This window comes from Aulonocara stuartgranti (assembly GCF_965226115.1).
Source record: "Aulonocara stuartgranti genome assembly, chromosome: 6".
Lineage (NCBI taxonomy): Eukaryota > Metazoa > Chordata > Actinopteri > Cichliformes > Cichlidae > Aulonocara > Aulonocara stuartgranti.
In genome coordinates this window covers 27,958,716-27,981,781 of record NC_138944.1, presented here as the reverse complement: position 1 = coordinate 27,981,781, position 23,066 = coordinate 27,958,716, and the positions used below count along the sequence as shown (strand labels likewise).

At 41.4% G+C, this 23,066-nt stretch overlaps 1 protein-coding gene across 7 annotated transcripts; it reads right to left on the bottom strand.

Moving 5' to 3' along the window:
• Nucleotides 1-227: 227 nt before the first annotated feature.
• Nucleotides 228-23,042, bottom strand: pcm1 (pericentriolar material 1). 7 transcript variants are annotated; one of them, XM_082536579.1, is made up of 40 exons: nucleotides 22,827-23,042; nucleotides 21,526-21,640; nucleotides 20,862-21,110; nucleotides 19,444-19,770; nucleotides 18,151-18,321; nucleotides 17,560-17,679; nucleotides 17,155-17,341; nucleotides 16,700-16,809; nucleotides 16,180-16,453; nucleotides 15,943-16,090; nucleotides 15,409-15,624; nucleotides 15,058-15,224; nucleotides 13,936-14,153; nucleotides 13,120-13,262; nucleotides 12,902-13,031; nucleotides 12,199-12,369; nucleotides 11,881-12,059; nucleotides 11,485-11,700; nucleotides 11,145-11,403; nucleotides 10,868-11,013; nucleotides 10,590-10,786; nucleotides 9,649-9,829; nucleotides 9,258-9,562; nucleotides 8,887-9,048; nucleotides 8,544-8,600; nucleotides 8,163-8,335; nucleotides 6,339-6,470; nucleotides 5,653-5,782; nucleotides 5,070-5,237; nucleotides 4,844-4,941; nucleotides 4,149-4,283; nucleotides 3,857-4,060; nucleotides 3,699-3,758; nucleotides 3,458-3,608; nucleotides 2,081-2,241; nucleotides 1,928-1,991; nucleotides 1,603-1,811; nucleotides 1,402-1,494; nucleotides 1,131-1,254; nucleotides 228-930 (listed from the first exon to the last, which is right to left on the bottom strand). In XM_082536579.1, the coding sequence occupies exons 2-40, from the start codon at nucleotides 21,619-21,621 to the stop codon at nucleotides 905-907; spliced, it is 6,357 nt and encodes a 2,118-aa protein (XP_082392705.1). In that variant the 5' UTR covers nucleotides 21,622-21,640; nucleotides 22,827-23,042; the 3' UTR covers nucleotides 228-904. The 7 variants fall into 7 exon arrangements, with proteins under 7 accessions (XP_082392705.1, XP_082392706.1, XP_082392707.1 ...); XM_082536580.1 differs by having other exon boundaries at nucleotides 22,855-23,042; XM_082536581.1 differs by lacking the exon at nucleotides 22,827-23,042 and adding an exon at nucleotides 22,284-22,806.
• Nucleotides 23,043-23,066: the final 24 nt, after the last annotated feature.

Sequence of the window (23,066 nt, the reverse complement as noted above, 5' to 3'; positions counted from 1 at the left end):
TACTAACCAGTTGAAGTGGCATACCTTATATTTACCTACATTCACCGACCACTTTATAAAGCGATATATACATACATATTTTTAGATATAATTATATTTGTTCAGTAAACTATGTAGGTGACAGTTCATTCAAATTTAGTGGTATCAAGAAGAAGAGCAAACAATCAATGAGCAGTAATGGAGATTTATCGTTATGATATATGTAGTAACCACATGACAAAACCATGTTTGAAAGTTCCAGCATTTTATTAATTAAAACTCATTACTGTAGCCAACATTTTAAATACATGGAAAGACTAACCATTAACTGAAACAGTATATAAAGAGGAGTGTGAAGGGACAGAAGCTGAGTTGGAGCTTAAAGGTGTGTTCAAGCTAAAGAAACATTTAGCTGAAGTCAGCTGTCATCTCTTTGTAAATAGGAACCAACTTCAGAAAAGGTGAGATGTACAGTAACAGTAAGGCCAGAGCAAGACAAATAAAACATTAAAAAAACCAAAACAAACAAAAAAAACCAAAACATCACAACTGATATCGAACTGATCCCAGAACCATGGGAGAAAAAAAAAAATCTAAGGCGGATCTGAACAGGAGCATCAGCACTATAGCGATTCAAGCAGAGGATTAACTGTTGTGATCCAGAGCATAGAAGAAAATTCTCCGCTCCAGATTATCCATAAATCACATTAAATATTCAGGGATAAAATTAACCCAAAAGTGTTGTTGTATAGGAGTACAAGTCTTAGTATTATCTGTTGCACATGTGTTTGTTAGAGAGTCGCAAATGATTTGCAACTTTAAACTATCAGATTAAGAGTTAACAATCCTACAACCAGAACAGGTTTTAGGGTTTTAAAGTATAGTGTTGCTAAAAAACAAACAAACAAAACATCTGTATAATTCTTTAAGCATCCTGGGCAGCAGCGGTTTCTGAAAAATAAAAGAGCAAAAAAAAAAGGGTACAATTTGCTGTCACAAAAAAAAGCTTCACAGTTTGTTTATGTATCGACTTAAAAGCTGCTCGGGTCTGTGGATGTCTGCCGAGAGACGGCGGCTTTGCTTTTGGCGAAATGTGTGACATCCGCACAAACAAAACTGCGATCTTGACTGACAGAGACTGTAATCCATACCTGGTTCCTTCAGTGCCTGCGCGTTTCCCACCAGCCCAGTCAGCAATTCAGTGTTCCCGTTGAGGATCTCTACCGACAGGTTGTTATTCTGCTGCTCCTCCACGATCCTCTTCTGCAGCTCCTCCTGATGTTTACAGCACACAGACACATTGTACAATCAGACACCTTTTGCCACGGGGGTGGGGGTCATGCCTCGGCTTTTAAAATGCTTGCAGTTTGCATTTTAACTGAGCGTTTTTGTTTTGTTTTTTTACTGTTAGTCTTTACGCACCTCACACATGACTGTGAGCTGTAGCGGTAAGTCGTCCACCTTAACAAAGTCGTCCTCATCAGACTTTTGGCTCGCGTTACCAGATCCCACCTCCTGAGCATAGACCCAGAAAAAAAAAAAAAAAGCAGCAAATTAAGGTTTGACATTATTTCTACAACAGGAAGGGGAAAAAAGTCACATATAGGTCATATTTGGACTTGCATCCACGCTGATCATGACGGGCGAGTCTGTGTCTGGGCTGCTTGTGGTCGTTGCCTCCTTGGTGACATCCTGACCTTGGTACATGGTGGACTCCCTCTCTGAGGCAACAGCAGAAGCCCCAGCTTTGCTCTCCTCCTCGGGGCTCTGGCACTCCACCCTCTCATGCTCCTCCACTCCAGAATCCACAGTCTCAACTGACCTCACGATTTCTGCAAGACAAAGTTTGTGAGTGTGCAAAGAGAGCCCCAAAATATTCCTGACAAGTTTACTATCGCGCACTGGCCGGGATCGAATTCCGCTGCTGAATACGTAGAAAAGGCCTCACCGTCGTCATTCTCCGAGCTCCTCTGTTCAGTTCTTATCTCTTCGGCTTCGCTGGCTGCTGTACCCTGGAGTACAACACAATTACACAGTCAGACTAAGAAGAAGCTGCTTAATAATGTAAGCTACAGCTGTTGCACACATCTCCATGGCTGACCGTGGCTGTGCTCTCCTGCTCCGCCTGTCCGTCTGCAGAAGCCTGTAAGGATGTTTGGACGTCTACAGGTCCTGCTTCAAACTCCTCGATTTCCTCCTCTTCGTTCTCATCCTCCCCACTGCCATAGTTAGTCAGCGCCTGCGTCTCTGCTTTGGAGAGACCTGAAAAGCAAAAAAAAAAGTGAAAATGAAACGGCAAAGTGGTCGGGGTGCAGGTTTAAGTGAGCAGCGATTCTCTGTTTTGATTCCCAGCTGGTTGGCCATTTTCCAGGTCGTTTTTACTGTTTGTTCTTGAATAAAGGCGTAAAATCCCAAAAGTATGTGCTTAAAAAAACCTTTAAAAAGAAAAAAGATAATGACCTTTGGGTTTAAAACTGTAAGAACATTTGAAGATTCAAAAACATTTAAACGCAATAAATTATGATTACAGATAAAGAGTAATTGAAATATTTGCACCATTTCAAGGGCACCAATCACACTGCAGATACCTTTTATTATTCTGTACTCAGGGTCAGATATCTTTCAACTTGTATACCTTTTACTGAAGCAGCCTTTCAGATCTACTAAACAGCAGCTCATTTAACATGCAGCCTCTGTTTACCTGTTAGAGACGTGGCTGCGATTAAAGTTTTTTAGAATAATGGTGTTTATTGAGCAGCTTTGTAATTGCAGAAAACACGGCATCAGAATTAGACAGCTGCACTGAAACGACTCCACTTCAGCCAGCGAGCAGAGACACTCAATTTTCCAGAGATGTGCTCCCCCTCTGGTTTGTACCACACTGCATGATAATGAGTACACATACACCTAAAAGGTAAACTACTACTTGAAGATCAAAGAAGACCAAGAAGTGCTGACTCTCGTGGTCAGTTACCTGACCTCAAACTCCACCTGTGGGGTGGAAGAAAAGAAGGAGAAGAAAGCGGAACTTTCTTAACACGACAAGAAGATTTTCGGAGCATCGTTGGGTCATGCGGGGATAACTCAGGCCGTCACAGTTCGAGGGCTGCAGTTATTAAGTCAAAACTGAGGCGTGATCAGACATCACGAGAAAAAGTTGCCAATTTTGTGTCATAAATACTACAAAACCGAGTAAAGAGCAAGAAAGTGAGGCTGAAAGAAACCTTTAATGTAAAGTTCCTATCAGAGTGGTTATCAACGATTTCAAATCACAGGATCATAATTTGAATGTTTTTTTTGTTTGCATTTTTAAATATTTAGACTCTTATCACCTCAGAAACAACCTGCCTGACAAGTAACATAATTTGCTGTTTGCAAATTAAAGCAAAGGGCTGAATTCTGTTCACTGAACATTTTTAGCCTGAGGACCTAAAGTTATTCACAAGAACCGCCTTTTCTTACTCCACTTTTCACTCACTGATTGACAGAGGCACTTCCCGTCCACCTTCTTCATCCTCATTATCCTCTTCAGCCTCCGAAGCCTCACTGCTCCTACTGTTCTTCATCTGCGTCTGCAGGTAAAGCTCCTGGGAAGCAGAGGCACCTCCCTGCTCAGCCTCATCTTGGTCCTGGAAGACAGTGAGAGACATTGTCGTTACAAAGATTAATTACTGACAGTTTCACCCAATAAAACAGTCATCGGTGTGAAGATTACCTACCTTGTCTTCATCTGTGTATGCTGGAGAAAGAGATTTATTGCCGCCACCGGCTGTATTATTCTAATACGGAGGAATAAATAAACACAGCATTAAAATTAGGATCATTCAAGCTAACATTGCATTACAAATGCTTGGAGAAAGAAAACAAAAGATGTAACCTTCTGACTGTGTTTGGCTTTACTATGCTGCTCAGCCCTGTTCTTATGTTTGTGTTTGGCTGCCAAAGCGGTGCCGCTGCTGTTGTCCAAATCCTGCATGAGCCTGAAGAAGGCCAGTTCATTGAAGAGGATCTCTGAAATCTCCACGAGCAGGTCCTCCCCGCAATCCTTCAGAGTACGGCCGACAAATTTACTGAGAGAGTCCTGGAAGAAAAACAAAGAGTGAACCGTCAGACAGGCAACAACTGCGCTTGTTGAGGCAAATTTAGAGCAAGGCTGGCATCGGTCCTACCTGCAGTATGCCTCCCAGCTGTCTGTGGAAAAAACGGACAAACTCTTTGCTCTCGTCGTTTTGCTGGGTGAGAGTGAGGACCATGCGCCGGACAGAAGTCAAGAGCTGGACGGAGCACACCTCGTCCATGTTCTCCTGTGAGAAGAAAGACGGACAGTGACGAGTCATTTTAGTCTTCAGTAACTGCTCAGAAGCGCGAACTTTACTGACAACCGAACGCACATTAGAGCAGTGTGTGGACAGCTATCATTCTCATTTCCAACTCCACATTTTATTCTTGGACTTCGCATGAGTCATTTGAAATTAATCCCTGTTTCTCTTATATTTGGTGCAAACCCTCAGTTCAGCCTCTGTGCTCAATGCTATACACCTGAAAGACACACCTTATTAAAGACTGGAAAAACAAGAAAATCTGAAACTGAGGGTTTAGAGCTTCTTTCTTGCAACCATGTACATTTTTGAAAACTGGGAAGAGTTTAACATAATCATCTGACATTTCAAAAGTATATAGGACAGAAAATATTGAAAAGGTTAATAGGTGCCACTTAAAGGCTAATTTGTTCAATACACATTTAGTTGAAAGTTTAATAAGCAATTACTAATAAACCACAATGTGTTTTGCTTCTGTTAAGCACAGAAAATTCACGTCACTTGAATATTAGCAAACTCTATTCACTGTCTGTGGTTTATCCTACCTTAAGGAAGGGAATGACTTCTGTCATGATGGCTTTGATCTGACGATCCAACTGCTGGGTGTCGATCTGAGGGCAGTGCACTTCGCCTCCTGCAGCTCCTGATCACAGAGAAATATATATATTAATTCAAAACGCCATCTATTTATAATAAACAGCCATAAGAAAGACCACAATCAGCCAGCCACAGGCCTTCGTTGTACACATGCAGGGTCTTGTGATTAGGTACCTTCGAGGTGCTCAGCAGGGTTAGCAGAAGGACGTTCAGCATTTGAGACGTCAGAAGTGCCTGCACCTGCAGTGCTGGCGCTGCAGGGGTTAAACTCAGCTTTAAGCTTCATGCGCTCATATTCCCTAATCCTTGCCAGAGCTTTATCTAAATGAATCACCGTGTTGCCTGTCAGAGCCGCACAGAAAGGAGAGGGAAAGGAGGAAAAAAAGGGGGGGGACACACCAAACATTTTACAATCAGTGAAGCAAGAGAAAAAGAACTGAATAATAGATTGTTTTGTATCTGTAAACAGGTTTACACCATGGGATCAAACAATGTATGGCAGCCTTGCTCTCAAGTTATGATAGCAGGCCAACAAGTCAAAGTTTTACATTGCCAAAAAGTCCTGTTGTTTACTTATTGATCCTGACGTGTAAACTGATTGGTTTACCAAAACCAGCACTAACAAGCCCAGCGGGGGAAAAAAAGCAAGAGGAGGTACCAGATTTGTAGGTCAAGGCAGAAGGAAAAACGTTTCAGATGAATACCTCCAAGTGGAACTTTAAAAAAAGAAATTTTCCCCAAATACATTTATATATACCCAGGTCATCATTAGCAAAAGGTTCCAGGTTGGAGGAGGTTGACATGGTGCTGTCGTTGTCCACAGATTCTGCATCATCCCTCTTCTTCATTGTGTCTTGCGTGATCCTCAGATTTTTCTCCACCACCTCCTGAAAAAATAATTCAGATTTGAGGCACATACGCTGTGGTCGCCATTTTTTTAGCATGGAAAATTAGACATTTCATCCATCACTCCTGAACGAAGCCATTATTTAGACAGACAAAAGCCTTGGCTCCCAATTAGTACAACTCTGGGGACCCAGGAGAAGAACAAAGACCACATGTCTGATCTGGCAACAGACGCACAGGCAGAACAGGGTCATTTTTTTCCTTTCTCTTTTTCCTTTTTTGAAAAAATACTTCTGACGCGTGCCGTCAAGTTAAACTCAAAGACAATGAAGATCGGGGAGGGAAAATTAAAGTCAGAAAATAAAGAGGGACATGGAATGATGAAAGGAGACAAGACGAGGTGGGATGAAAGGAGATGAGGCCGAGAGAGAAATTAAAGAAAGGTATAATGAAATGTAAGAAAGAAAGCGAAGGGGAAGGATGACAATGAGGGATGAAAGGCTTCAGAAGGACCAAAGCGACATGGAAGCAAGAGAAAGGAGGAAGAAAAAAAAAGTGTGAGAATGCCATGCTGGGAAGCAATAATGTTTCTCTTACTGCATCACTGGTAGTCAGGCTCTCGCTGGGTGTGAGCTCAGACTGAGAGCCGGCAGCCCAAACTGCAGGACCAAGACGGGGCATCTGGTCTTCGGTTGCACTCCTCTCGGCTAGATGCCTGCTTACTATGTCCTGTAAGAAACACACAGAGAGGGTATCATAACTGTTAGATCAAGTGTTTCAGTGTCTCTATCTGCCCATGTCATGTCACAGACATATAAACATTACAGTGCATCCAAAGACACAAGCTAGAGAGAGTCCATGAAAAAGGAAGCCCATCAGCAAAAACAAAAACTGAAGCACTAACAAACACACACACACACACACACACACAACCCTAAGTTAACATCCCACCCGGCATGATTTCTTTATCTTGTCCACCATTGCTACTGTTTTGTGTGCATATGTCACTGTACCTGCCATGGCAAAGAGCTACAGCGCTGAACTAGACAGCAGTCAGGAAAAAGAGAGGAAGACAGCCCAAATTCCAGTAAAAATAAAAAATATTCACCCCTCACCTTTATTTGAGTTAATACTGTAATCTTGCTCAATTGACAGGATACATTTAACCAACTTCATGCAACTCTTGAACTTAACTTCCTTTTATGCATGTGGCTAGAGACTGGCCACAAAGTCAAACAATGTTAGTTCCTCTTCAAAGAAAATTTCACTAACCCTGGCTACCAGCAGCTAACACAGGCTTACTGCATCAAAACAGCAATGCTTACTTACAGAAAAGTTCAGGATCTCCTCAACAAATCGCCTCAGTATCACTTATCTGACAGAAGTGAGCTTCACTGGCTCATCAACTCATATCAGACTCCTTTCACAACAAGTTTTACAGCCTCCTCTAGAGTAAATAGACTTGGACACATGCTGACAGCTAAGGTCAACCACAGACTGACAGCCTAGACTCACTATACATGAATTATTACAGTGAAAAAAAAGTTTTATTTCCATTATTTCAGTTTCATAATCATCAGAAGCCAAAATCACATGATTAAAATTTAAAAAATAAAAAAAAAATAAAAAAAACTAATTTTGAAAAATATGATCTGTAGCCATGTTTTTTCAAAATTAGTTTTTTTGTTTTTTGTTTTTTAAATGATCTGTAGCCAGGCAGCACGGTGGCACGGTGGTTAGCACTGTTGCCGCACAGCAAGGTCCTGAGTTCAATTCCAACATCAGGCCGGGGTCTTTCTGTGTGGAGTTTGCATGTTCTCCCCGTGTCTGCGTGGGTTCCCTCCGGGTACTCCGGCTTCCTCCCACCGTCCAAAGACATGCAGGTTGTGGGGATAGGTTAATTGGATAATCCAAATTGTCACTAGGTGTGAATGTGCGAGTGAATGTGAGTGCGAATGGTTGTCTGTCCCTGTGTGTTAGCCCTGCGACAGACTGGCGACCTGTCCAGGGTGTACCCTGCCTCTCGCCCTATGACAGCTGGGATAGGCTCCAGTGCCCCCCGCGACCCTGAAAAGGATAAGCGGAAGCGGATGGATGGATGGATGATCTGTAGCCATCGTCAGCTGTAGCTCTAGTCTCAACAAAAAGCAGAGATACTTTCAAACCTCTTTCAAAGAGGTGTTCCCAGATATTTTCAGACGATTGTAAAAATCAAGTCAGTGATCAAAGTTATCTTTAATACTTGACAGACTGTATTTACAGATGTTCAGTGCCACATTCTCACACCGAATCCTCTTTCCAGCCAGATGGGGAAAAAAAATAAAAAAATAAAAATAAAAATCACCCAAAAATCTTATTATGTGAACCCAGGACATTGGATTTAAACAGCAGTTGAACATGTTGTGAAAAGTTTGAGCCTACCTGTAGGGAATACAGTGCCCTCTGGCGCAAGTAGTCCGTGTTGAGCAGCTGCAGTTCGTGGAAGAGCTCAATGAGAAAGTGTGGCCGGGACTCATTCTGGGATATCAAAGTAGCTACTTCAGAGTAAATGGTCTCCCTCAGCGTTTCAAACAGTGAGAAGTCACTGCTTGCATCTGAAATTTAAAGATGTGACACCATTACAGACAGATATTTGCAAACTGCCACAAACAACAGAAAATACCATACAAAAAACTACTGACTATTTTCACAGCTAAAGATTTATCCTGCACACATGTTTAGTTAAGCCAAAAAGGAGAAGAAAACAAAAAAGCCCATGCATGGGATAGTTAAGTAATGCTAAGATCTGCATGGTGACTTTACCTGGTGCTTCAGTGCATGCAATTCTGTTAGAGAGGAAGGGTGTTCTCCAAGCATAGGCTGTGAGTAAGATAAATTAAAATTGACAAAAAAAAAAAAAAAAAAAAAAAAAAAAAGGAAATTAACCCAAAATTAAAATGAAATCTGTGGTCATGAAGAATGTGCCAAGTCAATTACATATATATTAAAATAAAAAGACAGGGTGTTATTATGAAAGAGAAAGAATAAACATTCTACAATAAAATAATGTGGATCATAAATAAAAGAAAACACACACACACACACACAGAAATAACAGAGGAAAAGGAGGGTGCATTGATTTTACTACAAGCAGCTTCAGCCATACCAGAGGAGAGGTCGTTCCGTTTGCTCCCAAGCTTAGCCTTGCTGTCCAGCTTTTCTTGAGTAAGTTTGTCTAAAAGACTCTGATTGTGCTCCTTCTGGTGGCACGTGTCTGCCCTCTCCTGGACAGAGTCTGCAGTGCTGCCAACACTGTCGCTCTCATGACCTGAGGGAGCCACCAACAAATGAAAAGACACATACTGATAATGTTTCTCATATCAATAATTTGACACTTAGGTAAGGAAATGCAGAAAAATGCCCCTGAAGATAAACTCACAATACAATGGAACTGAATTCAACAGCTTTTAAAAGGAGCTTCCTGCATAAAATATTCAATTGGCCTCTCAGCAGGGTGCAGCATTCCACTTTTAATACCTTCACTGTTCTTGCCCTGCCCTTTGCTCCTCCTGCGGCGGCTTTTGGGAGTCTTGCTTCGGGAGGCCAGGTTGGCTTGTGCGGAGGCCTTGCGCCCGGTTTTAAAAGTCTTTGTTATGGTGGTGGGATCGACCGGCTCGGGCATGCTGCTTAAGCTTTCCTGCGACCCCTTGTCAAAGTCACGATGTCTTGATTGGTGGTTGGCAAAAATGGGAGAGGAGGAGGGAGACTCTCGGGCCTCAGCGTTAGACAGTTGATGGCGAGTGATATTGTTTGAGTAGGAGGTGTTAAGCCAACCTGCCGCCCTAAGGCAGGGAAAAAAAGAAGGTATTGATAATAATGTTCCATAAAGAAACACAAATGAGTTTTCAGGCAACATTGATTGACATACCCTCTCTCTGTAGAAGTGTTAAGAGGAGAACGCTGCAGCGGTGGAGGGAAACTCAAGTATTCTGTTTTGATTGAAGTGTTGGGATCTGACTTCTGCTTCTGATGTTCAGGAGTAGCCTGACCTACTGCACCTTGAGGAAAGTCACTCATGGAACCAGGGAACAGGGGATATAAATTAAAGCCTTCAGACAGAAAGAAAAAAAAAACAACTTAGATTAAGATGGCAATTAGGCAATTAAGTCAGACAGTGAGATTTTTTTACATTTCACACCTACTGAAGGTCCCCTTTGAATATATTAACCATTTCTAAATCAAATGCACCGATTGAAAATGTGTAATTCACACCAATAATAACATTTTTTCAATAGTGTTTATGCCAGAGCAGTCACTGGAGGTTATACTTTTAATTTTAGAGTGGAAAATAGGATTTCTGGCCAAGTGTAAAATTTGGCTTTTATAGTACATCATAATCAATAATTCTGGTTAAAAAGTGAAAATCCTTATGCAAACTTGGCCCCTTCACTGTCCACTTTAAAAACAAGTCTTGAAACACATTTTTCCTCCTTGGCATATGACACAGTATGACCCTGATTTTATTGTTTTAAATGTAATTCTAATTATCATTTTATACTATTTTATTTTTTTGCTATTTGTGCTAATTTTATTATTTTAAATGTCATTTTAATTATCATCTTATTTTTATTTATTTATTTTTTACTTGTTAAGTGTATCATTTCTGGCATGTCAAGTGTACAGCACTTTGTGTTCAGCTGGGAGTTGTTCTGAAAGTGCTATATAAATAAATTGCTTCCTTGCTTGCTTGCAAACTTCCTCTCTTTTCAGACTCAAAAATATTTGCCCTCTCTGTCGTTTCTATTACACAAAAATTCAAAAATTATTTAGAGAATTAAACTCAAAAGCTGATAAATTTTCATATCATACTGGGAGGAAATGGGGATGTCATGTTGTTGGCTGAAGGATGCAGGGTAGAGGAGAAGGGGAGGAAGAAACCAGGAGAGGCTGGAGGGCCGGAGCTGGATTCCTGGGATGATCCCTGCTTCTGGGTTTGCCAACCTGCTGATGAAGAGGAAGGCATAGGCTGCTGCTGATGAAGAAGGTCATTGAGGACCTGCTTTAGTCTGAAAGAAAAGTGACATCATGTAGTTTCTGTACTTCATAGACATAAAGTGAAAAATACATATTGAAGTTGCTGTTATCACCTCTGGATATTGTTCTGTTGCCAGGCCAGCTGGGTGTAGCACTGGTGTAACTGGTGCATGATGAGCTGAACCTGTGGTGATGACAGGTTGTTGGGCAACATGCTGTACTGACCTGTCAGCAGAGTTTGTAGCATGTATGATAGTGTCTGTGGAAACAGGTGAGACACAAAAAGAATGCTTTTCACTTGTTGACAGCGGTTTTAATCCAAACACTGGACACAAACTTCAACCAAAGAGCATTTCAGCATCTGTGCATGTATGTGCCGAGTGCACTAACCTGCTGGTCCTGCAGGAGTGTCTGACACATGCTGGTGCTGTAGTCCAACTGTCTCTGTAGCTGGCTGACCTGTTCCTGCCAGTGATACGAGCCCTCTGTGAAGGAGAGCTCCGAGGCCCAGCGCAGGTTTTCTTGTCGCCGTGTGCCCCCCTGCTGGCTTCCAGACTGGTTCAAACTTCTTGACTGCTGCTTGGCCTTAGTCTTGTTATGAAGAAGCCCACCACTGTCACTGGAAAAGGCTGCCGGAGGCTTCAGATTGCTGCAGACACAAAAAAAAAAGCATGTAAATTATTGATCACTACACAGTGACATAAATCCTTCCTTTGCCACTTTGTCTGACCTTCCTTGATTCTTCCTGTTACTGTAGGAGCACAGGTTCCTGCTTGGTGAGTAGAGATGAATGTCATCATCAGAGGTGCTATCTGTACATTCTTCCTGCTCTTCTTCTTCCTCTGCGCCCATCTCAGAGCGATATTCCTCCTCCTCATCATCATCGTCGTCGTCATCATCGTCATCATCCAGGTGGCATGGAGAGGAACCCCAGGTGGCCATTGTTCTAATAACAAATCATGAACAATGGTTCAAAACGTTTGTGAAACAATGACAAATGACAACCTAGCAGAGGAAATGCTCTGCATCCGAAAAAGAGAGCATGCGTTACACACTTTCGCCGCTATTCATCTTCAAAAAAATTATCTCCTCATGAGACAGACCCCTAGAACAGAATCTCTCCTACCTTTCATCCCTGCTGACAGGCTGTGAGGGTGTAGCGATGCCCTCTTGATCTTCAATCTGGCAGGCAGAGTCTCCAAGACCACTACGCCTCTGGTGTTCAGCCATCAATGACTCTAAGTGCTTTCTTCGCTGTCTCAGTTCTTCGCGCAAAATTTGATGGCGACGCATTTCTGACCAAAGCTGCCATTTCAAAGCAAGAACAGAAACGATCAGTGGATGTGGATTATTCTCAAAGTGTAAAGTGTGTTTGATATATCACAAGAGTTGGTTTAAATAGTTAGCTAGCAGGTGTTTTGTCGTCTATGGTGGAGTCTGTCACCTCATTGTCAGTGACTGAAGAAGTAGCTGCTTCTGGGGCTGTGGCTTTGAGTACGGCTGAGTTTGTTTTGGCTCCAGACGATGGAGGAGCCGGGGCGGTTGCAGGAGTGGAAACTGCAAGTGGAACCTTCCTCAGCAAACCCTGCTGACTCACCGTGCTGGACACAGATGACTGGAAGGAAAACCAGCAGAAATACTGTTTACATCTGAAAACAGCTCGTAACACCTGACTTCTAAGCACAATGGCAACATGACATGGCCAACTGTGTTGGAATAAAATCTGTGGTTACAGTTACACTGGATTAAAATTCAATTTGTCATATAACAAAGCAAAAAAAAAAAAAAAGACTTCTGGAGTATAAACAAGAGATCAATGTTTTAATGTTACAAACTTTATCTACTAACCTTATGTTATGTACATTTTTCTTAGTGAGTTATTTTTAGAAATTTCAAGTTTGTTTGTGCCATTGGTTGGCTTTGCCATAACTGAGCTGCCTCCAGTCACTTGTGTGTAAACAACAACACAGGTGGACATGAACTGAATCCACAAAATTCAATTTCAAGTACTAAGAATCAGAAATAAAAAGCATTACTTACTACATTCTTAAAGCATTAACATGTCAGTTTTTATACACTGAGACTGTTCCCTTTGCCACCAGTCCTACATATAGCTGCATGTATGTGTATTAATATGAGTCAAGTACCTGAAGGTCAGGGCAAGCCCACTGCAAGTCCTGGATCTTGCCTTGGATTTCAATGAGCTTCTGACGCTCTTCATGAAGCATCTTCAGCTCCTGCTTCTGCTGACGTAGCTTCTCCTCATACAGCTTTTCTCTGTCAGAAGAATAGGGTGGGACTGATGTGATGCAACTTCAAAGTCAAATAAAGGGTTTTCAAAAAGAATATTTTTACAGTTCTGTACCTGGCTTTGCTGGAGAGGGTAATTTCTCTGGGACTCTGTTTTGATCCTGCTCCTAATGTCCCCGGCACAGAAGCCCTGGTGTTATTTGGCTGCTGGCGTAAAGCTTCATCCTCATTAGCTGTTGTTCCATCTGTGTCATCACTCTGGATACACACAGATTGGGTCAGTGCTTCTTCACTAAAATAGTCAGTCGTTTATGATCTAAGGGAACAGTTCAACTGACTGCTTTAAGCGTCTTTAAGAGTCTTTTCCTATTTTTCTTGCAGTTGCAGGTGTGTTTGTTTTTTCATTTTTGTTTTCTCATATTCCAACAAACTAATGTCTTATGTTTATTTAAAACACAAGTAAAAGTAATGGTTGTTGAATTTGTCTCCAAAAATCCAAAACATTTCTACATGTCTACTCATGTCTAAGTACTCTTACTGAATTCCACCTAAAAGCTTTGGCACAGTATCAGTGGTTCAGCTACAGCTGGTAGGGTTAGCATTTAAAGCTTGGAACACTCTGTAATCTGTTAAGTCGCTTCGTATTTCAATAGTGAACCTAAACATAAGTCCCATAAGTACCAATAAAGTGCATGTAAGCAACAGATTCCTCAGTAGTGGGATAAAATGATTAATTTTACACACATTTACAGAATCAGAGCCTCATGATGGTTTACAGTGGTTGTTGCTGGGTTTATTTAATGACAGTTTAATCTGGAGTGTCTTTGCTGTTTACAGGTAGTTTGGATTTTAAAAAAATCTTTTTACTTTGTTAAGCTACACCCAACTCATGACCACAGAACTTTGAGCATTGTTCTCTCATCTTTCTCACTTGAACCATGGCCACCAGCTCCTGCAGCTGCCACAGTTTTTGCTTCGCAGTCTGTCGATGGACCTTCTGACCAAAACCAGCTTCATTCCCAAGGCTGCTCCTCCGACTAGACTCCGATGCCTCGCTGTCTGGAGCCACAGCCTGCGCCCCTCGCTCATTATCAAGACCATCTTCATCCTTCAACAAATTATAGGGGATGTCTCTGTTGTACTGGCAGTCTAAATCAAAGCAAAGTTACAGGAGTATCACTTACAGATCACAGAAAAACAAGACAAAACATTGGTCTGACTTTGACTTTAAGTGGCTGTTCAAGTCAAAGAAATAAAAAATGAAGGTTAACATTATTTTATACAATGGTCAAAACACAGCAGAAGACAACACATATAATGAGTTTGTCATACATAGGATTTTATTTGGACATGCCACCAGGTATTTTAACCCTCTCGAGACAGGCGTTGCTGATTTGCAACAGTTAAAAACTAACAACCTGATTACCCCACATACATATTTTATGAGTTGTTTTTTTTTTTTACTCAGAAGTACCACTGCAGGACTTGGTTGTGCATTAGCAACAAAAAGTTTAATTTGAGCCTGAGAGGGTTTAAGACTCTCACGAATGCTTGGTGCCTAATTTTTACAAATTTTTCTGCAGCCTGACGCCGGTTATCTGGCACCGCTTTAGTCTACAGGAAGGATTTGACAAGATTTGACATGGGTTGTCAAACAAGCGGCAGACTTTCACACCAGCATTACAAACTTACTCTCAGACTGTACTACAGTCTGAGAGAATGGTTGGTGAGCAATTTTTACAATTTTTTCTACAGCAGTTTAGCAGCAGTCAACCTTGTTGCTTTTATTTTGAAAGTTTAAACCCCAAATGGTAGATAGCCCCGCAAGTCCTTCCCATGTCATATTTTCCCTAGTGGCTAGCTCAATCTGTTATGTAATTCAGGTGCCGTACTCCAACTACACCGTCTTGGACTGAAACTAAAATTAAAAAATTAAGTGCAGTATAAGCTTATATAAGCCTATTATGACTAACTCTGTTATTCAACTCACATATTCTTATTTATAAAATAACACTAACACCATCAAGTGTGTGTCAGTCTGTGCAGTGTGTACCTATAGCTGAGGGGATGTTGAGGCTTCGAAGGTTTGCTGCTGACCGGTTGTTGATCTCACATTCAGTGTTGAGCCTGCCGTCCCGGTTGTTTGTGGCGCCACTCCTGGGGCTGCGCCCGTTGGTCAGGCTGTTCAGGTCTGCCCAGTTCCCACCGCGCTGTGGGTTCCTAAACAGATAAGGTGCAGTGACCGTTGCGGTGTAGAATTACTTACACACAATCACCTAATTACTAATGCTATCATATTGCAACTTGGAACCAGTGACAATAATAACCATTTTAACAAAAGATACTGAACTTGTTAACAAAGATTAAGAAATTCAAAAAACATTTTATTCATTAAGTTACCCACCTGATGTTAGTTACAGGCTGGCGGTTCTCCTGCTCCGAGTCAAACATGGCCTCAAACATCGAGCCATCCTCCGTCTCATCTTCCTCGTCCTCCTCCTCATCATCGTCATCTTTCACGTTTTCATTTACTGCGTCTACCATCATATCAGAAGTCTGCTCGTAGTACTGGACCAACTCTCGCAGTTCATTCAAGCGCTTGTGGACCTCCTTCAGCTTCCTGCAGGAAGTGAATGAAATGTGAGTATATGCTAGGTTTAATCATTAAAAATTAAGTGACAGGCCAGGAAAATATTTTCACATTTCTCTTCCTTTTCAAAGGCTAAAGTATAGAAAAAAGAAAATAAAGACTGCCATAAACGAGGAGGTCTAGTGTCTTTTTCAAGAGCACTTTAGAAAAGGATGAAACTTGTCAACAGGAGGCCGTGTGGAAGGTTTTGTGACGTCAATGTTATACTATATCCCCACTCCCTGTACAGCAACCTGCTGTTGATATTTGACCTGCCTATTCAAGCTGTGTCTTTGTTTGCGTACGCACCTGAGCTTATCTGCTGAGTTGGAGCTGTCCTGCTGTTGTGTAATTGAAGGATGAAAGGAAGTTGAGGCTGAGGCCCCAGAGGTCAGAGTGGATGGAAACTCTGAAGATCCCCCCATACTCAGACTGTACTGTGCTGACAAGCCGCGACCTAAGTGAATCCACACGCAATTCATCAACAACTTTAGAAGAATAAAAGCCATGTAATGGTTGAAAAGAATGCCTTAAAAATACTCATACGTGAGTTATTATTGAGTGTCTGGTCTCTGAGTGAATGCAGCTCCTGCAGGATCTTGTCCATGGTCTGCTTTTTGTCTTGAAGTTCCTGGAGTTTGGTGAGTTTGGCGCTGGCAGCTGTTGCTCCAGTGTCTAGACCAGTGTGTGGGCCAGAGGCAGAGTGGAGGAGCGGCCTGTGTTGAGGGGGGCCAACAGGCTGCGGAGTCCTAGACCAGCACACCTCTCTGGAGAGGGAAAGACTCTCTGCCTGACGCCGGTTATCTGGCACCGCTTTAGTCTACAGGGAGGATTTTTCAAGATTTGACATGGGTTGTCAAATGAGTGGCAGACTAACACCATTCACACCAGCATTACAGATTTACTCCCAGACCGTACTAAACAAATAGTCTGACATGACTGGCTCTGATGGAACTGATATGAATCTAATGTAAATCTAAAGTCTGTAGACTGATGGCTCAAACAGAGGGGATAAAATTATATGATTTATGGACATGAGAGAGTAAATTTACAGTTTCTACCATACCTGAGAGTCATGAAGCTGGTTGTGGAACCGCTGGATCAAATCGTTTAACTCATCATTGAGTTCTGAGGTGATGCTCAGACCAGAAACGCTGCCTGTGGTTTCTGTGACAACTAATAACAACAAAGAAATTAAGAGAAAAAAAAAAAAGAAAAAAAAAAAAAAAACAGATTTATTTGTGTCAGTCACTGAATATAAATTTCAACTCTTAACACCTTTACCAGAGAATACTGATTAATGTTTGTAAATACATTAGCTCTGCTGAATAAATATTTCCTGAGAATATTCCATCTAAGATGTCAGGAATGCATAACCGACCGTTTGTGAGACAAATCGTTTTAAATTTTTCCTCTAAGACCAATTTACACAACGATGTGATGTGAATGATCATTCTAACCCTACACACTAATAGTCTGTACACAGTGATTATGCCTGTCACTTTTTACTGTATATCTCACCAGTGTCTTCAATCACAGCGAGTGCCTGCTCTGCACTGTACTGCATGGCCATTAGAGCTTCCTGTCGGCCCTGCAGGGCCCTGAGCTGCTCCTGCTGCTCCAGCATCTTCTTCAGCAACTCGTGCTGCTTACGCAGATTCTCCAATTCTTCTTTCTGGTCAGCACGCATGGCTTCTGGCCTTCCTCCCTAACAATGCAAACCCACAGACAGTCAGCATTATTTTACCAAAAGCCATGTTAACAATACTGTACTGCTACTGAACAAGAAGGTTAGAAGAAATAAATAAGACAAGATAAAAGCCAGAGGAGGGACAAAATGTTTAGTTTCCATTTTCTCATCACAGAACTCAAAGACAAAACAGAGTGTGTACGTACTGCACATATGTATATAACAGCTGTACATACTGTTGCATTTGAAGCATCTGAAGATCGAACTTCTGTGTTAAGAGAAGTGCTCTCTGCCACTGAACCTGAGCCAACTGCAGAGTCCAGCGTCCCCACATCATCTTCCTCATTCTCCTGTGCCTATAAAAGCAGCAGAGAGAACAATCAGTGATTGTAAAAAAGGATAAAATCAAGAACTGGCATGCCTATATACTCCCTCTCAACTGCAATAGATGGTGATGATAATTAATTGGTAGACTACAAGGCTTAAGACTAAAATGTATCTTTCTAGAAATTTTAATTTCTCAGAGAAAATATTAAATAAAACTACACAAAAAATTAATAATAATAAAAAAAATCACAGAACAATAAAAAATGGTAGTTACAGTTTTTATAGCATATTATAGCTTAAAATATGATTAAACTATTTATTAAATAGCGTGTGGAATAGCCCAAAGACAACAAACTACTGTAGTTATGAAGAAGCCAAATTTGTAAAAGAAAATAAATAAATAAATAAATAAAAATAATAATTTCCAAATGATGTTAAAAGCATGAAGCAGATTCTAAAAGATATTCGGGTGGAGCTGGAGAAACAAATATCAAATTTACCAGCATTTTCTGCAGGAACCGTAAATAGGACTTCTCCTGCTCCTTGAGGTGGTCGATGAGATGAGAAAGACGCTCCACGTTGGCCGGCACGTCATTTTTTTCCACCAGGTCATCCCGCATGGAGCTGGCCTTACTGATATACTCGCGGATCTGTACCAATTTGCTCACCACCTGAGACCAAAGAAAAAGAGGAGGGTGGTGTAAGGGTGTGGGTTTCAGATTGAAAATAAAGAGTAGACTGAGAAAGACTGTAGGATAGGTGAGCAAGCATCTGTAAGGAAGGCTCAGACTGGGCTAAACAAGGGCAAGAAAGGGGGTTGGGCGGAAACACTGGGCACAGAGGGTGGCATATTTATAAAGTGCCCTAAATACAGCCTCGTTTCAGCTGCACTGGCTCTCCCTCACTTTCATCCTAGTTCTCGTTTCTCAGAGTTGAGTGCAGTAACACACGGACGACGACACATATATGTATGGATAGGTTATTTCACTTGCATAAAATATAAATATCAAGAAAAGATCAAAAATTTTCATTGCATCTCAGTCAAATTAACTATAAACATAAATGTGTGTGTTTTTGGTAAGTGCCATTTACCTGCAACACTTCAACAGTCCACACTCTGTCTTTGCTGGAGGTCTTGTACCTGCCCCATAAACTAACTATAATTGCTATTCACCACGTGTAGCTGGTTTTAGGCCTTGTTCCTTGCTTGCAAACATTTCTTTGCAGCATCTGAATGTTAATATTATATACCACAGATAACAATATAACCCCTTTTTTGCAATTTTACATTGAGTAACATTCTTAAACTTTTAAAGTAGGCATTCATAGCAACTAAGCATCCACTCAGCCACTGCAAACTGATATTAACTTATTTTTAGATGTTCCAAAGTTTTTTTTGCTGAAGTTTTTCCAACTTATGAATTATTCAAATGATATTGGTTGCATCCACTTCAAACATAGTGTTGCATTTAAAAATAACAAGCAAGTTAGCAGTTTCAATACTTCACATGTCATTTTTGTCCTGTTTTGATCAATACAAGGTTTCAATGATGTGCAAACATGTTTAACACACTGTTAAAGATTCAAGTTCCCAAATAGATCTCCTCTAACTGCTTTAAAAAGTCTTATTTTCCTCATAGCACCATAGGCTGGTCAGAGTTTTCAATCATTAAAATTCCTATCTACTTAATGGATTGATATGTCTGCAAACTGCTCTCCACTCAATCATCAAAACTCCAAGACATCAAGCGGACATCAAACAACAGATCAAATTAGTAACAACAAAACATTACCTGGCTGCTGTCTATTCTCGGCTCTCCTCTGCCATGTTCCCTGTGCGACGAGGGCAATCTGTCTGTGCTGCCATGACCGAGCCTCGGAGGTTCCTTCGTAGGAACGACAGGAGTTAATGTGTCTCTGAGTCCTTGGCTCTGCTTCTTAGTTTCCTTGGTGATCACTGGAGTAGCCGGGGCAGAGGAGGAGGGGGGGAGCAGCTCCTTGCTTTTGTTAGTGTTTACATGCAGAGGTAGGAAGTTATAGGGCTTCTTGTTCTCGACAGCTAACTGGCGCTGGTTGTTGGCAGCTGTGACGCGCCCCTGGGAGTCACTGCCGATGCTCCTCTGAGTAAGAAAAGTCATCACAAATCAGACAAATCACCACTCAAAGTTTTGGGTATTTTTTATTTTTTTATTTCACAAACTGCAAGTGAAGTAAATGTTCAGAATTTTGTTTCTTTAAAGCAAACATCTGACAAAGGATAAATGAATATTGTAAAGGTATGTAATTTTATTTATATATTTATCTAACTGCCTTTTTTTTTTTTTTTTTTTTAAACACTCTCCTCAACTTCTAGCTTTCTCCACTAATGAAGAGCCAAACAAATAGTTATATATTAACAATCTTCTCTTTTGCTTTCTCCATTTACAATCCCCAAATTCATCTCCCACGCTTGTGTGCCGCTCTGTCATTCTGCCACCCACACTGGTGTAACAGAACAAGGTCAGTCAAACAACTCTGTATCAAACTATGAAAAATATTCTGCTATCACTTCCCGCAGCGACTGCTGAAGTGCCACAGCAGATTTAATCACTAACTTTTTAGTTTGACGGTATGATAAGTGTAGCCTGACAGATACTGGGACTTCTGAGATCATTACCATATAAATTAGTTAATAAACCTGATGTTTTAATGAATCTGACTACTGAATATTTTTGTTCCCAACCGGCAACAAAAGCAACCAAATTTTTTAAGTGAAACAAAGAAATGCGAAGGCTGGGACACCCGAAGCTGAAAAATAAACTGTCCCTGACTCTGGTAGCCAAGCTATAACATTTTTTTGTGTCATTTCCCAGTTGAAATTTATACCAATGATATGTCTGCAACCTGCTCTCATGAGCCAGTATGACTTGTAAGCCTTACTCGATTCCTGTGGCATGCATGTGCATTCCTGTAATTGTTTTTCCTAAAAGACAGCAGCCATATTCATCCAGTCACAGGAAACACTGTCAGATTATAAATTCTGTATTGTGTTACTGCACAACAGCTCTTTGAACAGAAATCAAAAGCAACAAATGAAGCCAGTCAACATTTTTATACAACACCACCACCTGAGACGGGACATAGGTGTCATATCACTAACAGTAAGTCATGCAAGCCACTTTTTAGTAATCTATCACAGTAATACCCATTAACAAAAAGCAAAGCATTTTACCTCATCCAGGTCTGTAAAATTGATCCTCTGCCGGAGTTTGTCTAGTTCAGCCTGGTCCGGTACAGACATTTGGGTCGTGTACTTCATATGGGGGAAGGAATGAGGAGTGCGTGCTCTCCTGCGACCTGCCCCAGGGGTGGACTCTGGCGAAATATCATTAGTGAGGCGGCTTTCCACCACCGCAGCTGACAGCTTTTTCTTGTTTTTCTCTGATGATCGGTTGGCTTTCTTCTGCTGTACACCCCAATTCTTAGGAAAGCACACACAAAAAACAACATTTGAGGTTAATTATTATTCAAGGTAAAATCAATGAAATGTATTTATTTTAAAGGAGAGTGCAGTTTAACATAGTTCCAAAATGGACATGAAACTGATCAGAATCAGAATGAGAGAAGCTTTATTAATCCCGTAGGGAAATTGATTGACAATTAATTACATAATACTATCAAAACAAAACTAAAATACACAGTGTAAATAGCATACAAAAGAAAGTAGGATAGACGGCTATAAATGGGAGTTACCATAGCGTTTATATCACTTGGTAGAAAAAAAAGATAATGAGCTGTACTTCAAAAAGAGAAAAGTCCTTTATTGTCATTGTACATGTACAATGAAATTATGGGGCTTCTACCATTCTGACATTCAGCATTGGGCCAGCCCTTACCATGTTGTTCAGCCTATCTTCAAGACTGCAATTGCTTACAGTCCAGTTGTGCAGCTCTTCTGCACTGTCATCAAAAGGTGTACCTCCAGTTGCCATGCTACCCTCCTACAGCTTGCTGAAATTCACAAAAATTGTCATACTGGTCAGCACAGAAAAAGCACTCAAAATAAGTAAGCAAATAAAGTAACACACAACTATATCAAAATGACACCCCGTGTGGTTAAGCAAACGCTTCTTAAAAGCTTGCTGGAATCCACAACAGAAAGACACCACACTGAACCACGGACTGAATTAAATCAATTTCTTCAATGACAGACAGGGCATTACGCATCTCATTAAAACGAACTTGACCTTGTTCATAATTTAACTTTATGACTAAGGTCACTTGGCTAATCGTATTTAGCTATTAATAACAACGTACGGTTGATTAAACAGGCTCTGAATAAAACTTCATCAACGCTTCACATGATGGACAGTCACAGTTAACGGTAAAGCTAAATATGCATCAGTTCTTACCAACAGAGTTTAATTAGCGGCTTTATTTTAAAGCTCGAAAGCATCAGTACCTCTGCGCTGATCACATAAACGTGCCGTCTGTTTCGGTACCCTGTCTCTGAGCGCTAGCTACCGTTTGGTTATTGTATGTGGCCCGCTCGGATTCCCGGGGAAAGCTAAGCTATGACATACTCCCCGCAGCGCGCGGCGGCTTCTAGCGCGAGCTTCATTCCTGTACTCCGCAGGAGAATTTATAATATTACCAACAAGAAGTCCAGCGACGAGTATTGCAGCAGCTGGTGTTGGCTATAAACACAAACCCTAGTATCAGCGTACACATCATATTTGCTAAACTTCACTAGCACAACACTTGTGACCTAGTTCCGTCCCGCAATCGCCATGGCAACCCCGACTAACCCGTACCAGCTAACCCGGTGTTTAATGTTTACGCTGGTCTACAAAAGAATGAGAAAACTAGTGTTGCTAGCGAGTGGCTAAAGTTGTCAAGCTTGCCGATGGAGCTGGCTAGTACTAACCAGCTCCCAGGCTCGCCGTAGCAGCTGCTCGCAGTGCAGCTAACTTTAAATGTATAGGTAAAAGTTCGGTCTCACAAATATCTCGCGTAACGACAGCTGAAATACACTTAAAAGCTGCAAATTCGGTCATTTATGTGGATAACTTAAGGTCTGAATAACTTCTGTGCCACCGCACATTAGCATCAACGTAGCTGTACCAAAACGTATCATGTTAAGTGATGGCTTTTGGTCATTTTGTTAGGACTGCACTTGCTAAGGTAGCTAGCTTACGTTCCAAGATAAGAAACGGTGGTGTCACCGTTCAGAGCCAGAAACGGACAGAGATGTTGTTGCCCGTCGTTGTTCTTCATATACGCCAGAAAGAGCTTCACAGATTCTCTCTTCGTCCGGTGAAATCCATTTAATTATTAGCAACGTTTCCGAGACGCACCAACTAATGGACGCATCCCTAGCGTGACATAACATATACACTCCCGCACGGCAGGCGGCGTCAGCCTCTGGCTGACGATC